Source organism: Stegostoma tigrinum, chromosome 4 (genome assembly GCF_030684315.1).
Source record: "Stegostoma tigrinum isolate sSteTig4 chromosome 4, sSteTig4.hap1, whole genome shotgun sequence".
Taxonomy (NCBI): Eukaryota; Metazoa; Chordata; class Chondrichthyes; order Orectolobiformes; family Stegostomatidae; genus Stegostoma; species Stegostoma tigrinum.
In genome coordinates, this window is record NC_081357.1 from 67,311,771 (window position 1) to 67,327,695 (window position 15,925).

At 44.9% G+C, this 15,925-nt stretch overlaps 1 protein-coding gene across 2 annotated transcripts in view; it reads left to right on the forward strand.

Annotated features, from left to right (window-relative positions):
- Positions 1-15,925, forward strand: part of trmt11 (tRNA methyltransferase 11 homolog) — a 94,548-nt gene that overhangs the window by 60,416 nt on the left and 18,207 nt on the right. The window contains exon 13 of one of the 2 annotated variants that reach the window (XM_059645389.1): positions 13,903-13,940. The exons of the other annotated variant lie outside the window; for it this stretch is intronic. Coding sequence (XP_059501372.1) covers positions 13,903-13,940 — 38 coding nt within the window. The remainder of the gene's footprint in view (positions 1-13,902; positions 13,941-15,925) is intronic. 2 annotated transcript variants of the gene reach the window in all.

Below are 15,925 nucleotides of genomic sequence, written 5' to 3' on the forward strand. Positions count from 1 at the left end.
AGGTTATGGAGGCAGAGACAGGTTGGACTGGTTTTGGGATGCAGTGGGTGGAAGGGAAGAGCTGGGCTGGTTGTGTGGTGCAGTGGGGGGAGGGGACGAACTGGGCTGGTAGCAATTAAGGTGAAGTAGTCAAAATGGTGCGTCGTAATGGTGATTTTCTTGTTGAACAGTTGTCACCTGAACTCATCTGAATAGGAAAGTCGGCAGATTTAAATCAGTGCCTCTCAGCTTTATCTGTGCTAATAGTATCAGTTAACATTTTATATCCTATATAAATTATTCCATTCCCTGATGAGAACACTTCTTAGAAACTGAACATTGGCAGTCTTTATTCCTTTTCATGGTTAATGGTTGGTTAAAGCTGTCTTTGTTTAGATAAAACATAAATTACCCTTCAATGCCGTTTCAGAATGCAACAAATGATGCCAGCACACTGTGTTCTTGAGCTTTAAGTATGAATTCCCATGTGTTTCAGCAGTAATATATGCCAGGCATTACTGTACTGTAGAACTTTGGATTGACTACAAAATCTAATTGAACTAACCATTGAAACAACATATTGAAAAGTTTCTGCAAAATAACAACAAAAGGTAGCTGAATGTGTTTATCAGGGAATAACACTTACAGGCTTTAGATAAAATTATAAATTGTCAGTATGGTTTGTGATTATTACCTAAATTTGAAGAGTAGTTTATTGCTTTTATAACAGCTTGCTGAGTAGTGAAAGGTTTGTACAAAATGTTGCTTTTGCCTACAAGCATACACTGTACAGTGTGGATACATTAGATACAAAATTAACTTATGTCACTTGAAGCCAGTATTATTCTTCAAGTTGTTCGTTTTACCCATTTGATCTGTTTGTTGGATTAGTGATGCCAATGTAAGTAACATAGATAAATCACCAGCATAAATGCTAGCATCTGGAAACAAATGCATTCTTTCGTAAGTCTTACAATTAGCTTAAACAAAATCTGTTAGCCATTTAGACCACTGAAATCTTGCATGAAGAATGGTATAACCCGTCCTGCAAATGAAGTGAACATGATAGTCAACATTGTTAGGAACATCAAAGTTAACGAAGCCTCCGCATTTATTTTGCAATCAGTGACAATTGGGAACCAAAAATACATGTGGAGAAATTTACACAAAATACATTTCTGAGACCTGACCTATTTGGAAGTCAACATATTGATGAGGCTAATCATAAATCTTTGCTCAGGACAATCAGATAACTCCACCTCAGCTCATTTCTTTAGAATGACCTGACATTTCAGTCTTGCAACATCCAGATGGTTCTTAAATAATTCCAGAGTTCTTACCTTGATCACCTGTTCTAGGTGTCCATTCCATGTGGATCACTTTTTGTGCAAGGAACATTGTCTTTTCCACTGTACAACACAAGCTATTTAATGCAGGAAAATGTGAAGTGATGCCCCTTTGAAGAAGTAACATGAAGAGGCGCTATTTTGAGTGGGCTGCAAAACAGAGAAACTTGGAGGGAAGTATTTATAAATTGTTGAAGATCACGTGGAAAATTGATAAGACATTTAAGAAAATGTATGAGATACTCTACATACTTGAATGGGTAAATAGAGGAATCTAACAGAACCATTAGTAACTGATGGATTATTTTCATAGAACAAGTTGAACAAAACTGATTCCCCTAGAACCTAGATAATAAAATGTGAGGCTGGATGAACACAGCAGGTCAAGCAGCATCTCAGGAGCACAAAAGCTGACGTTTCAGGCCTAGACCCTTCATCAGAGAGGGGGATGGGGAGACGGAACGGGAATAAATAGGGAGAGAGGGGGAGGCGGACCGAAGATGGAGAGTAAAGAAGATAGGTGGAGAGCGTATAGGTGGGGAGGTAGGGAGGGGATAGGTCAGTCCAGGGAAGACGGACAGGTCAAGGAGGTGGGATGAGGTTAGTAGGTAGATGGGGGTGCGGCTTGGGGTGGGAGGAAGGGATGGATGAGAGGAAGAACCGGTTAGGGAGGCAGAGACAGGTGGGACTGGTTTTGGGATGCAGTGGGTGGGAGGGAAGAGCTGGGCTGGTTGTGTGGTGCAGTGGGGGGAGGAGACGAACTGGGCTGGTTTAGGGATGCAGTTGGGGAAGGGGAGATTTTGAAACTGGTGAAGTCCACATTGATACCATTAGGCTGCAGGGTTCCCAGGCGGAATATGAGTTGCTGTTCCTGCAACCTTCGGGTGGCGTCATTGTGGCACTGCAGGAGGCCCATGATGGACATGTCATCTAAAGAATGGGAGGGGGAGTGGAAATGGTTTGCGACTGGGAGGTGCAGTTGTTTGTTGCGAACTGAGCGGAGGTGTTCTGCAAAGCGGTCTCCAAGCCTCCAAGATAATAAAATGTGAGGCTGGATGAACACAGCAGGCCAAGCAGCATCTCAGGAGCACAAAAGCTGACGTTTCGGGCCTAGACCCTTCATCAGAGAGGGGGATGGGGGGAGGGAACTGGAATAAATAGGGAGAGAGGGGGAGGCGGACCGAAGATGGAGAGTAAAGAAGATAGGTGGAGAGAGTGTAGGTGGGGAGGTAGGGAGGGGATAGGTCAGTCCAGGGAAGACGGACAGGTCAAGGAGGTGGGATGAGGTTAGTAGGTAGCTGGGGGTGCGGCTTGGGGTGGGAGGAAGGGATGGGTGAGAGGAAGAACCGGTTAGGGAGGCAGAGACAGGTTGGACTGGTTTTGGGATGCAGTGGGTGGGGGGGAAGAGCTGGGCTGGTTGTGTGGTGCAGTGGGGGGAGGGGATGAACTGGGCTGGTTTAGGGATGCAGTGGGGGAAGGGGAGATTTTGAAACTGGTGAAGTCCACATTGATACCATATGGCTGCAGGGTTCCCAGGCGGAATATGAGTTGCTGTTCCTGCAACCTTCGGGTGGCACCATTGTGGCAGTGCAGGAGGCCCATGATGGACATGTCATCAAGAGAATGGGAGGGGGAGTGGAAAAGGTTTGCGACTGGGAGGTGCAGTTGTTTGTTGCGAACTGAGCGGAGGTGTTCTGCAAAGCGGTCCCCAAGCCTCCGCTTGGTTTCCCCAATGTAGAGGAAGGCACACCGGGTACAGTGGATGCAGTATACCACATTGGCAGATGTGCAGGTGAACCTCTGCTTAATGTGGAATGTCATCTTGGGGCCTGGGATAGGGGTGAGGGAGGAGGTGTGGGGGCAAGTGTAGCATTTCCTGCGGTTGCAGGGGAAGGTGCCGGGTGTGGTGGGGTTAGAGGGCAGTGTGGAGCGAACAAGGGAGTCACGGAGAGAGTGGTCTCTCCGGAAAGCAGACAGGGGTGGGGATGGAAAAATGTCTTGGGTGGTGGGGTCGGATTGTAAATGGTGGAAGTGTCGGAGGATGATGCGTTGTATCCGGAGGTTGGTAGGGTGGTGTGTGAGAACGAGGGGGATCCTCTTTGGGCGGTTGTGGCGGGGGTGGGGTGTGAGGGATGTGTTGCGGGAAATACGGGAGACGCGGTCAAGGGCGTTCTCGATCACTGTGGGCGGAAAGTTGCAGTCCTTGAAGAACTTGGACATCTGGGATGTGCGGGAGTGGAATGTCTTATCGTGGGAGCACATGCGGCGGAGGCGGAGGAATTGGGAATAGGGGATGGAATTTTTGCAGGAGGATGGGTGGGAGGAGGTGTATTCTAGGTAGCTGTGGGAGTCGGTGGGCTTGAAATGGACATCAGTTACAAGCTGGTTGCCTGAGATGGAGACTGAGAGGTCCAGGAAGGTGAGGGATGTGCTGGAGATGGCCCAGGTGAACTGAAGGTTGGGGTGGAAGGTGTTGGTGAAGTGGATGAACTGTTCGAGCTCCTCTGGAGAGCAAGAGGCGGCGCAGATACAGAGGAGCTCGAACAGTTCATCCACTTCACCAACACCTTCCACCCCAACCTTCAGTTCACCTGGGCCATCTCCAGCACATCCCTCACCTTCCTGGACCTCTCAGTCTCCATCTCAGGCAACCAGCTTGTAACTGATGTCCATTTCAAGCCCACCGACTCCCACAGCTACCTAGAATACACCTCCTCCCACCCATCCTCCTGCAAAAATTCCATTCCCAATTCCTCCGCCTCCGCCGCATCTGCTCCCACGACAAGACATTCCACTCCCGCACATCCCAGATGTCCAAGTTCTTCAAGGACCGCAACTTTCCCCCCACAGTGATCGAGAACGCCCTTGACCGCGTCTCCCGTATTTCCCGCAACACATCCCTCACACCCCGCCCCCGCCACAACCGCCCAAAGAGGATCCCCCTCATTCTCACACACCACCCCACCAACCTCCGGATACAACGCATCATCCTCCGACACTTCCGCCATTTACAATCCGACCCCACCACCCAAGACATTTTTCCATCCCCACCCCTGTCTGCTTTCCGGAGAGACCACTCTCTCCGTGACTCCCTTGTTCGCTCCACACTGCCCTCTAACCCCACCACACCCGGCACCTTCCCCTGCAACCGCAGGAAATGCTACACTTGCCCCCACATCTCCTCCCTCACCCCTATCCCAGGCCCCAAGATGACATTCCACATTAAGCAGAGGTTCACCTGCACATCTGCCAATGTGGTATACTGCATCCACTGTACCCAGTGTGGCTTCCTCTACATTGGGGAAACCAAGCGGAGGCTTGGAGACCGCTTTGCAGAACACCTCCGCTCAGTTCGCAACAAACAACTGCACCTCCCAGTCGCAAACCATTTCCACTCCCCCTCCCATTCTTTAGATGACATGTCCATCATGGGCCTCCTGCAGTGCCACAACGATGCCACCCGAAGGTTGCAGGAACAGCAACTCATATTCCGCCTGGGAACCCTGCAGCCATATGGTATCAATGTGGACTTCACCAGTTTCAAAATCTCCCCTTCCCCAACTGCATCCCTAAACCAGCCCAGTTTGTCCCCTCCCCCCACTGCACCACACAACGAGCCCAGCCCTTCCCCCCCCCACCCACTGCATCCCAAAACCAGTCCAACCTGTCTCTGCCTCCCTAACCGGTTCTTCCTCTCACCCATCCCTTCCTCCCACTCCAAGCTGCACCCCCATCTACCTACTTACCTCATCCCACCTCCTTGACCTGTCCGTCTTCCCTGGACTGACCTATCCCCTCCCTACCTCCCCACCTATACTCTCTCCACCTAACTTCTTTTCTCTCCATCTTCGGTCCGCCTCCCCCTCTCTTCCTATTTATTCCAGTTCCCTCACCCCATCCCCCTCTCTGATGAAGGGTCGAGGCCCGAAACGTCAGCTTTTGTGCTCCTGAGATGCTGCTTGGCCTGCTGTGTTCATCCAGCCTCACATTTTATTATCTTGGAATTCTCCAGCATCTGCAGTTCCCATTATCTCTCCCCTAGAACCTATATTTGTCTTATATGGCATTGAAGTTGTGATTCCTTGTCCCACTTTCTCAATGTAATTTCTTCTAGATTTATCTTTTTCACTCCACTGTGTTGTCAGCCTCATTGGGGTGAACCTCTCATTTACCTACTTCCTGAGCTGAAATGTTTGATACTGTTCACAACCCAAGTCCCTGCTACCAGGAGTTAGTCTTGGGTGAATTTTTTTATGCACTGCCATCAAATTTTGTGCATTGTTAGAACATGATAAAACATGTAGTCTGACCAGAGTAGTATACTACCTAGTCAAGACTTCCTCTTCCTTATTCTTTACTAATTTGATCATGTAGCTCAATGCATTGTTTGCAGACTCTTTAAAAAAACAGCATTGTTAATCTGCCAATTTGCCAAAATCTGTGCTTCCTTGGCTTTTTATCTTCCTCTGTGGCAAGTTTGTTAAAATGCAGCTATTCGTTTTTGAGACAAACTGAGGTGAAACCATTGTCTCTGCTGACCTTCAATGACAGTCAATTCACTTTTCATGCAATCTGTGATAGAAATCCAGAATTATTTGCAACACCTGTGGGTACTGGGTGAATTGCATTTTTAAGACTAAGATCACTAGAATAATGCTGGGCCAGGATAAAAATAATGTGGCTCAAAGGGTTAGGTAAATGGAGCTGAGGTGCAGATAAATTGTAATCTATGTCATGGCAGAGCAGATCTGAAGAACTGAATGACCCATTCCTGTTTCACTGTTCCTATGATTATAGTTAATGTAACAGTGAAAGCTAATGGCCATCAGATATTAAACTACGTTTGATTCGTAGAAAAGTTGATTTGGGCAGTGTTACTATTTTTAAATGACCCGATTACCTAATTAATGGTTTTCTTTCTGGTATTCAACTGCATAGTTCCAGAAGAAATTGAGAATTGCCTGAAAATGTTGAAAAATGCTCTTAAAAGTCATTTATATTTTAGTTTCCTAGCAATCTGTTTTCCATCAGATGTCTCTGCTTGCAATGTAGTTTAAGACCACAATTATTCTTGGTTCAATTATTTTCAAGAATTCTGGAAATCAACTTGAGACTGATAGAAACCAAAAGAACTGTGGATGCTGTAAATCAGAAACAAAAACAGAAGTTGCTGGAAGAGCTCAGCAGGTCTGGCAGCATCTGTGGAGAGAAATCAAAGTTAATGTTTCAGGACAGAACTGTTTAGAGCAAAAGGTGCAAAGGTTCTTTCGTTGCATCTGGGGAAAAAAATTTTGATTTGAAATCTGTGGCTTGTGTAAATTTTAATTTGATATATCATTTTGTATCTGCATCTTTTCAATTACCTTTGTATCTAATTTGTTTGTGTGGGTCACATTTTCGAGTCTGCCAATACTGAAGGAGTAAAGTAAATAGTTTTCCTTACTGACTCGAATTAGCAGCTCATAATATTAATCAGCAAATATCCTACAGAAGCCTACTCAACGTGCTCCACTTTCACCTGATCACCGCATTGAATTCATTTACTGGATTACCACTTTATTTTTGATGTCTGGGTTTAGTTCAACTAACTAATTTGGCCCCATTTCTGATTTTGTTTTTGTTCACAAAATATGGACATGTCCATCATTAACTGCCCTGGCAAAGATATGATGAGCTGTCTGCTTGAACTACTGCAGTTCATGGGGAGTTAGGCAGTTCCAGGATTTTGACCCAGCAACAGTGATGGAATGGTATTACAGTTCCTGACCAAGATGGTGTGTGGTTTAGATGGAAACTTGCAGATGGTGGCAATCTCATGTTTCTGCTACCAGTGTCCTTCGAAGTACAAGAGGTCATGGGTTTGAAAGACACTATTGATGGTGCCATTCCATGTGTCTTGTAAATGGTGCACATGCTACCACTGTTCATTGGTGGTGGTGAGAGTGAATGTTGAAAATTTTGGATAAGGTGCCACTCAAGGTTGTTTTGTCCTGCATGGTATCAAGCAGCTAGAGTACTGTTGAAGCTGTATACATTCAGGCAAGTGGAGATTATTCCATCACATTCCTGATTTGCACCTTGTAGATGGTGGGACTCATGCAGAAATCTTAGCCTCTGACCTGTGGTTGTCTTCCCTTTTCTTCCCAATGTGATTGGCCCCAACGTGGGCCATAACCCAGATCTTCCCCCTTCCTTTCCAAGTTCCTCAACAGTACCTCTGAAATATCCTTTACCTTTGGACCACGTAGGCAGTGTGCCTTCTTAGCTGATCAGCCCTTGCAGCAGATTCCCCTAATTACTGAATCTCTTGTGGGTACAATCTTTCCACTGTGCACTTCCTTGGATTGCGCATGGCACATTGTATCTTTTGGACAGGACCAGTATCTGTGGGATCTACCCATTGATTTTTCTTTGGTTCAGTGGTTAACTCTTCTGCCTCTCAGTGCCAGGGACCTAGGTTCAATTCTAGCTTTGGATGACTGTCTGTGTGGAGTTTGTATGTTCCTTCGTGTCTTCGTGGGCTTCTGCTGGCTGCTCTGGTTTCCTCCCACATTCAAAAGACATGTAGGCTAGGTGGACTGGCCATACTAAAATTGTCCCATGCTATCCAGGGACATGCAGGTTGGGTGAATTAGCTGTGGTAAATGCAGGGTCACAGGGATATGGTGGGATGCTGTTAAGAGGGTGAGATGGACTAAATGACCTCTGCACTGTAGAGATTCTATGATTCTATAAATAACTGCTAAGATAATAGAGACAGTAGTTGCAATTAGATTCTGGACAAGTCCCAGCAGACTGGAAAATAGCAAATTTAATACCTTTATTCATAAAAAGAGGGTAAGGTAAAGCAGGAAATATGGTCAGTTACCTAATATCTGTCATTGGGAAATTGCTAGAATGTATTAATAAGCCATTGTAAACGTTCAAAAAAGTGGTTAGAAAGGCATTGAGGAAATGTTTTCCCTAAAAGGAAACTAAAACAGAATAAATTTAAAAAGCCGAAAGAATTGCAGAATTTGTAAATCAGGAACAAAAATAAAGTTGCTGGAAAAGCTCAGCAGATCTGGCGACATCTGTGAAGGAAAAAACAAAGTTAATATTTCAGTTCTGAGGAAGGGTCACTGGACCTGAAACATTAACACAGAATAGATTTTTCCTGTTTTATTCCAGTGTCATAAACACTTATGCTTAGGATGAAGTTTCAATCTTTTGGCCATCTGATTTGCTGGTGGAAAACAAGCATTTATTACTCTCATTTAAACACAGATAAAAGAAACTTTTATGGCCTCCCTATTCTCTCCAGCCCTTTCTATTTATAACAGTTTGATTATAAACCCAGGAAGCCTATTTGACCAAATTTATTGACCCAAACTCTAATGCTTTGTCCATCTGGCTTTTTAATATTGGATTTTTTAAAACAACACAACATCTAATTTTATCTAGACGTCAAATTCAGAAGCTTCATATCTGTCATTTTCGTCTCACATCATTTCGTTGCCTATGAAGCCTTCACTTACTGAAAAAGCAATACCAAATACATCTATCTAAAATAGAAGTTGTGAGCTATAAATTCAGATTGGATATCACTCATGGTTCCTTCTGCAACCGTGATATAAGCTTTGAATTAATCTGTCCAAATATGTGGCTGGGTTTAACTGGCTCAGAAAGAAGTTTATAGCAATCATAAATGAGCTACTGTTTAATACTCAGACAGTTCAGTCTGCATTTTGAGAAGATTCTCTCCAGCAGTGGCACGCTACAGTAGCACATATGTTGGCGATAGTGCTTTGCTGTAATGTTTCCCCAGGCAAGTGGCAGTAGATGCTGTGTCTGGAAACAATGAACATGCGGAGCATTGGATAAAAGAGAACATTGGTGCTGATAAAGATACAACAGGTTTAGTGGAGGATAATGGTCTGGTTTGAAAATTAAAAGCTTATGGGATCCAACAGTAAGTGGGAGAAGCGAATGGTTATTATGTTTGATGGGTACTTTATGACTGGAAGACTGTTTCTAGTGGAGTTCCTCATGGCTCAGTACTGGATCCCTTGCAGAGGAACATGTTTAAGAACTTTGCAGATGTTGCAAAAAATAGTCCTGTGTTTGTTGGTGAGGTAGAAAGCTGAAGACTGCATGAAGCTGTTGGGTATTGGGGTCTCTCATAACTGAATTTTCCTGGTATTTATTGTGTAGAATGAGATTTCATTTAACAGCTATTACAACAGTACTCGACTTCCCCAAATTCTTGCAAATAAGAGCAAAAGGGAAGAATTATAAAAAAAAATCACTGAGGTGACGATGCTCATTGAACTAGCATCAACAATTTATCTGGTGCTAAATGCGCCCTATCATTAGTGTGTTGTTTTCAAAAATAAGAGCTGTGTTCTTTAGGAAGAATAGTAAACTAACTCTCAGCTGAAGGCAGGCATGGTGACAACAGTCATTTGACATCAAGTAGCTGTCCAGTGGTCATTGGTCAAAAGGGTTCAGATAATTGATTGACCCACAGAAAACAACCTGGCCCTAGAAATGTTATGTGACAATAAATGCTTGGGGCATAGGGGCATTCTTATTGGAGAGTACTCATCAGTCAGTCCTCAGAGAGTTGTTTTCTCAAATGGAAGATAATTCAGAAGGAGAAGAGGAAGACCAGCGTAAGAGTTCCCTTTTATCTCAGCTAGAGAGTGGGTTGCTGCCCCACCATCTTAACAAGACCACACATTCTGTACTAATGGCCTGTTTGTCTTCTGGTATCAGTCAACCATCTCCAATTGTTATGGTTGTATACTTTCTTCATCTAATTAACTAATGTATCCTATCTAAACTGCTATTCAAATTCGATAAACTATCGAAAAATTGTTACAAATTGTTGACTGCTTAAATTAGGTTTATGTGATCAGTAACTCCCTAAAATCAAGAAGTCCGTCAAAGATGGTCACTTGCAAATGATCATGAAAAGATGTGCTAATGACTCACAGATTAGTCTGGCCTTCAGTCATCTTGGAGCACCTTTTCCATAGGATCTGTGAAGACTGTGGGATTGTTGGTAATGAAATCATGTACAGGCATCTCTCACTTACCAAAATGAGATTTTGGAGGGTTCCCTCACTAGGGTTCTCATGGGCAGCCTTAATGGTGACAGATCTGAGTACTGGACTGTCATCACAGACAAGGTATATTTGTGTCTCAATGTAGTCTATGTGCTTTTAAATGAGACAAGTCATGCATGAGAAGGCCAAATGAAGGAGCAAAGCAGTGCATACAACTTTCCATGCGATGGCCATCCAAAAGAGGAGTGACATCTCCACAGAGTAGTCCTCACCGTCAGAAATTAGCTTGCTTGTCGGCTCAGCAGATCTTCCTATGGAATAATCAGAGATCTGGTTCACCCGAATTGAGGAATCGATGTGCCACAGTTTGCAGCACAAACGTACACAGCTTCATTTCTGGCAGCAGCTGAGACCAGGCAGCCCTTCTCCAGCATACTGGAGCATTCCCCAGCCTGAGTTCTAACTGTTAACAAACTAATCCTCCTCAGAGTTTTCAACACTGAAGGCTGGAAGAAAGCAAATTGCTGGAAGAATGTACTTGCAAGGAGAGAATATGCCCGTTGCCTGCCTGTGGGAAGATTATTGCAAGGATCTTCGTTAGATGCCCATTTCTGTGGTTGAGGAACTTATTTCAGAATTGGAGTGTGGTTTTCACCCATTGAGAGGCACTGTAGACATAATATTAATTGCATGGCAAATTCAAGTGCAAGGAACGACCTCATGAAAGCTTTTTGACACTTTCGAAGTGACAATTTCTGAGGTTTATGAGGTGTCCTTTTCAAATTTGGTTGCCCTCAGAAATTTGTCATTATCCTTTCTCCATGTGGCACTAATAGAATTATTACAGACCCTATCAAACTGAAAAAAAGGAGTGAAGGAAAGTTTTGTCATTATGCTAACTCTTCATTTTTTTGCTGTAAGTTTACACCTCAGCTATGGGGATATTCTAAAGGAGAGGAATTTTTTAAATTCATGTGGCCTTCAAATCCAAAACCAAACTACTCCACGCCCGTCATAAAGCAGCCATTCAGGTGAAGTTTGTGTGTTTGCTCACTCAGAAACTGAGCTGAAGTCACTTGCGTACTCTTTCTCTGAAGCATATGATGAACCTGAGGCCCTGTTCCAGCCAGTTGCCGCAGCAGAACAGCTCCCTCCATTCATTTGAGAGCAGTGGTGAGAAACTGCAAAATGTGGACCGTTTTCCGTATCTCTGAAACCTCCTTTGTATGAAAACTGACTTATGGAAAGGGGAAAGATGTAGGATGGCTTCTCCCTTTATCCATCTCTTGACTAACCACAACAAGATGTATTTTAATCACGTTGAATGCTCTGTCTCAAGAAAGGACACGGACAGGTTTTCTCATTAAGTTAAAATTAAAAGAAATAATAACAGAGATAATGGGAACTGCAGATGCTGGAGATTCCAAGATAATAAAATGTGAGGCTGGATGAACACAGCAGGCCAAGCAGCATCTCAGGAGCACAAAAGCTGACGTTTCGGGCCTAGACCCTTCATCAGAGAGGGGGATGGGGGGAGGGAACTGGAATAAATAGGGAGAGAGGGGGAGGCGGACCGAAGATGGAGAGTAAAGAAGATAGGTGGAGAGAGTTGCAATGGGAGAGAGATTCCCTGAGGTTGGTCCGGAGGGAGGAGGGTAACTTCTTCAGGTTAGGCATCCCTGGAAGAGGCTTCGCAGTGAGGTTAAAATAGTATCAGAGATAATGGGAACTGCAGATGCTGGAGATTCCAAGATAATAAAATGTGAGGCTGGATGAACACAGCAGGCCAAGCAGCATCTCAGGAGCACAAAAGCTGACGTTTCGGGCCTAGACCCTTCATCAGAGAGGGGGATGGGGGGAGGGAACTGGAATAAATAGGGAGAGAGGGGGAGGCGGACCGAAGATGGAGAGTAAAGAAGATAGGTGGAGAGAGTTGCAATGGGAGAGAGATTCCCTGAGGTTGGTCCGGAGGGAGGACGGTAACTTCTTCAGGTTAGGCATCCCTGGAAGAGGCTTCGCAGTGAGGTTAAAATAGTATCAGAGATAATGGGAACTGCAGATGCTGGAGATTCCAAGATAATAAAATGTGAGGCTGGATGAACACAGCAGGCCAAGCAGCATCTCAGGAGCACAAAAGCTGACGTTTCGGGCCTAGACCCTTCATCAGAGAGGGGGATGGGGGGAGGGAACTGGAATAAATAGGGAGAGAGGGGGAGGCGGACCGAAGATGGAGAGTAAAGAAGATAGGTGGAGAGAGTTGCAATGGGAGAGAGATTCCCTGAGGTTGGTCCGGAGGGAGGAGGGTAACTCCAGTTCCCTCCCCCCATCCCCCTCTCTGATGAAGGGTCTAGGCCCGAAACGTCAGCTTTTGTGCTCCTGAGATGCTGCTTGGCCTGCTGTGTTCATCCAGCCTCACATTTTATTATCTTGGAATCTCCAGCATCTGCAGTTCCCATTATCTCTGATACTATTTTAACCTCACTGCGAAGCCTCTTCCAGGGATGCCTAACCTGAAGAAGTTACCCTCCTCCCTCCGGACCAACCTCAAGGAATCTCTCTCCCATTGCAACTCTCTCCACCTATCTTCTTTACTCTCCATCTTCGGTCTGCCTCCCCCTCTCTCCCTATTTATTCCAGTTCCCTCCCCCCATCCCCCTCTCTGATGAAGGGTCTAGGCCCGAAACGTCAGCTTTTGTGCTCCTGAGATGCTGCTTGGCCTGCTGTGTTCATCCAGCCTCACATTTTATTATCTTGGAATCTCCAGCATCTGAAGTTCCCATTATCTCTGATACTATTTTAACCTCACTGCGAAGCCTCTTCCAGGGATGCCTAACCTGAAGAAGTTACCCTCCTCCCTCCGGACCAACCTCAGGGAACCTCTCTCCCATTGCAACTCTCTCCACCTATCTTCTTTACTCTCCATCTTCGGTCCGCCTCCCCCTCTCTCCCTATTTATTCCAGTTCCCTCCCCCCATCCCCCTCTCTGATGAAGGGTCTAGGCCCGAAACGTCAGCTTTTGTGCTCCAGAAATAATAACTGTTTATTTCATAGCAGCCAAAATTTAATAATGTCCACTCATTCACCTACACAGAAGGAGGCAATTACTGAAGAGATCACTTAAACGTTTAAATAGTCCAAAAAGTAACTAATACACTTATGTTTGAAGATTGGAGGAAACAAATGCCACAGGCCTAATGATTTTGTTTTAGCTCACTGTGGGAAAATAGTAGTTGGATGTTTATGGTCAGTAATTAACAATAGCTTATCCCTTGAACCAGTAATTTTTGTTTGGCTTTGCTTCAGCCAAATTTGAGCCCCTGTACGGAAGTTTTGGATTGGTTTTGCAAATCTGCAGGTAAATTGCAAGAGTCACAGGACTTGAAATGTTAACTCTGTTCCTCTGTGTACAGATGCTGCCAGATCCAGGTTTCTCCAGCATTTTGTGTTTGTTTGTTGGTTTGCTTCAGGTAAAATGTAACCCCATTTCTCTGCCTGTTAGAATTCCAGTCTGGTTTCTTTTCTTGCAGGCTGCGATCTTCTCCCTCTGTGGTCTCTTCAGCTCCCGGTATGAATGTCATGAGGCTACTGCCTAAATATGTGTTAAGAAATGTTTCTTTTTGTTAGCTGGTGTCTGTCAGGGAGCCCTGGTACCAATGTTCCCATTGTTCATACAGATGATCCCTGACCGCAGTGGCCTTGACAAAAAATCGGGTTTGATTATCGACCACTTGTATCTCCTTGTGACATTTTATTTCATGTCCAACTTGTGGAATTTTGACCTGTAGACGTTAACTCTGTGTGGCCGCTGCATAATAGAAGTAACAGCTGTTAACGCTACAGGTGAGATCAATTGCATTTTTAATATATCTTCACATATCCAGTCGTAGCAGCAAACTGCTTCCAACCTTGGGCAGATTTAAGTACATTTGCATACAGCAGGTGAGGTCACCTGATCACTTGACTCTGTCTTAGTTGAAGAAAAAATGTCAATTTCCATTTTGCTTTTTAAACAAAATGTGTGTGTCTTTTTTGTACATTCAGGAGTACCCTTCTGCAGCAAGACAAAGTATAGATGGCAAAATTAATTATTGCCTCCAATGTGCTAGCATTCGGCTGACTGAGGGTAAGACTATTTGGGGACAGGATCTTAAAACAGAAATTAAGCTTATGGCTTACCTGGTAGCAGTAAAATATGCCTCAGTGACTTGGATGACTCACTGCAGCAGCAAGAGAGATGTGGTGACCTAGTGTTATTATCACTTGACCATTAGTCCGGAAACTCATGTTCTGTGGACCAGGTTCAACTCTCACCATGGCAGGTGATGGAGTTCAAATGGAATAAATATCTGGAATTAAGAATTTAATGATGACCATGAAACCACTGTCAGAGAAACCCCACTGCCTTACTAGTGGTTTTCAAGGAAAGAGATGATCTGCTCTGGCCCTACATGTGACCCCAGACTCTCAGGAATGTGGTTGATTCTCAGCTGCCCTCACAAATGGCTGAGCAAGCCACTCAACTCAACTCAATTGCTCGGAAATCTCACCGAAGAAATGAAACTGGATGGACCGCTAGGCACTGGAAAAGTGGTCGACCTTCTCCATTACATCCAGGGGCTGGTGTAAAAATTGGTAAAACTGTCTCACAGACTAGTCTAGTCATGCAATACCCTGACATCGTCATACTCATGGAATCATACCTTACAGATGATGTCCCAAACATTACTAACACCTCCCTTGGAAATGCCCTGTCCCACTGGCAGGATAGACGAGCAGAGGTGGTGAAACATTGGTATTGGTATACTGTTGGGAGGGAGTTGTCCATGGGAGTCTTCAACATGACTCTGGACCCCATGAAGTCTCATGGCATCAAGTTCAAAATGGGCAAGAAAACCTCCTGTTTATTATTACGTACCATCCTCCTCAGCTGATGAATCAACACATTTCTATGTTGAACACCATTTGGAGGAAACACTGAGCATGCCAAGGGTGCAGATTATACTCTGGTTAGGAGATTTCAATGTCCATTACCAAGAGTAGCTCAGCAGTAGCATTACTGATTTAGCTGGTCGGTTTGTAAAGGACATAGCTGCTAGACTAGGTCTGCGTCAGGTGGAGAGGGAACTAACGTGAGGGAAAAACATACTTGATCTCACCCTTACCAGTCTGCCTGCTACAGATGCATCTGTCCATAACAGGGGTGGCACAGTGGCTCAGTGGTTAATGACAGAGACCCAGGTTTGATTCCAGCTTCAGATGACTGCCTATGCAGAGTTGCATGTTCTCCCTGTGTCTGCGTGGGTTTCTTCTGGGAGTTTTGGTTTCCTGCCACAGTCCAAAGATGTGCAAGTTAGGTGGATTGGCCATGCTAAATTATTCATAGTGTTCGGAGGGATGTGTAGGGTAGGTGCATCAGCCATGGGAATTGCAGGGTTCCAGGAATGGTGTAAGGGGATGGGATGCTCTTCAGTGGGTTGGTGTGGTCTTGTTGGGCTGTATGGCCTGTTTCCATGCTGTGGGGATTCTATATAAAATAGTGACCATCCTGGA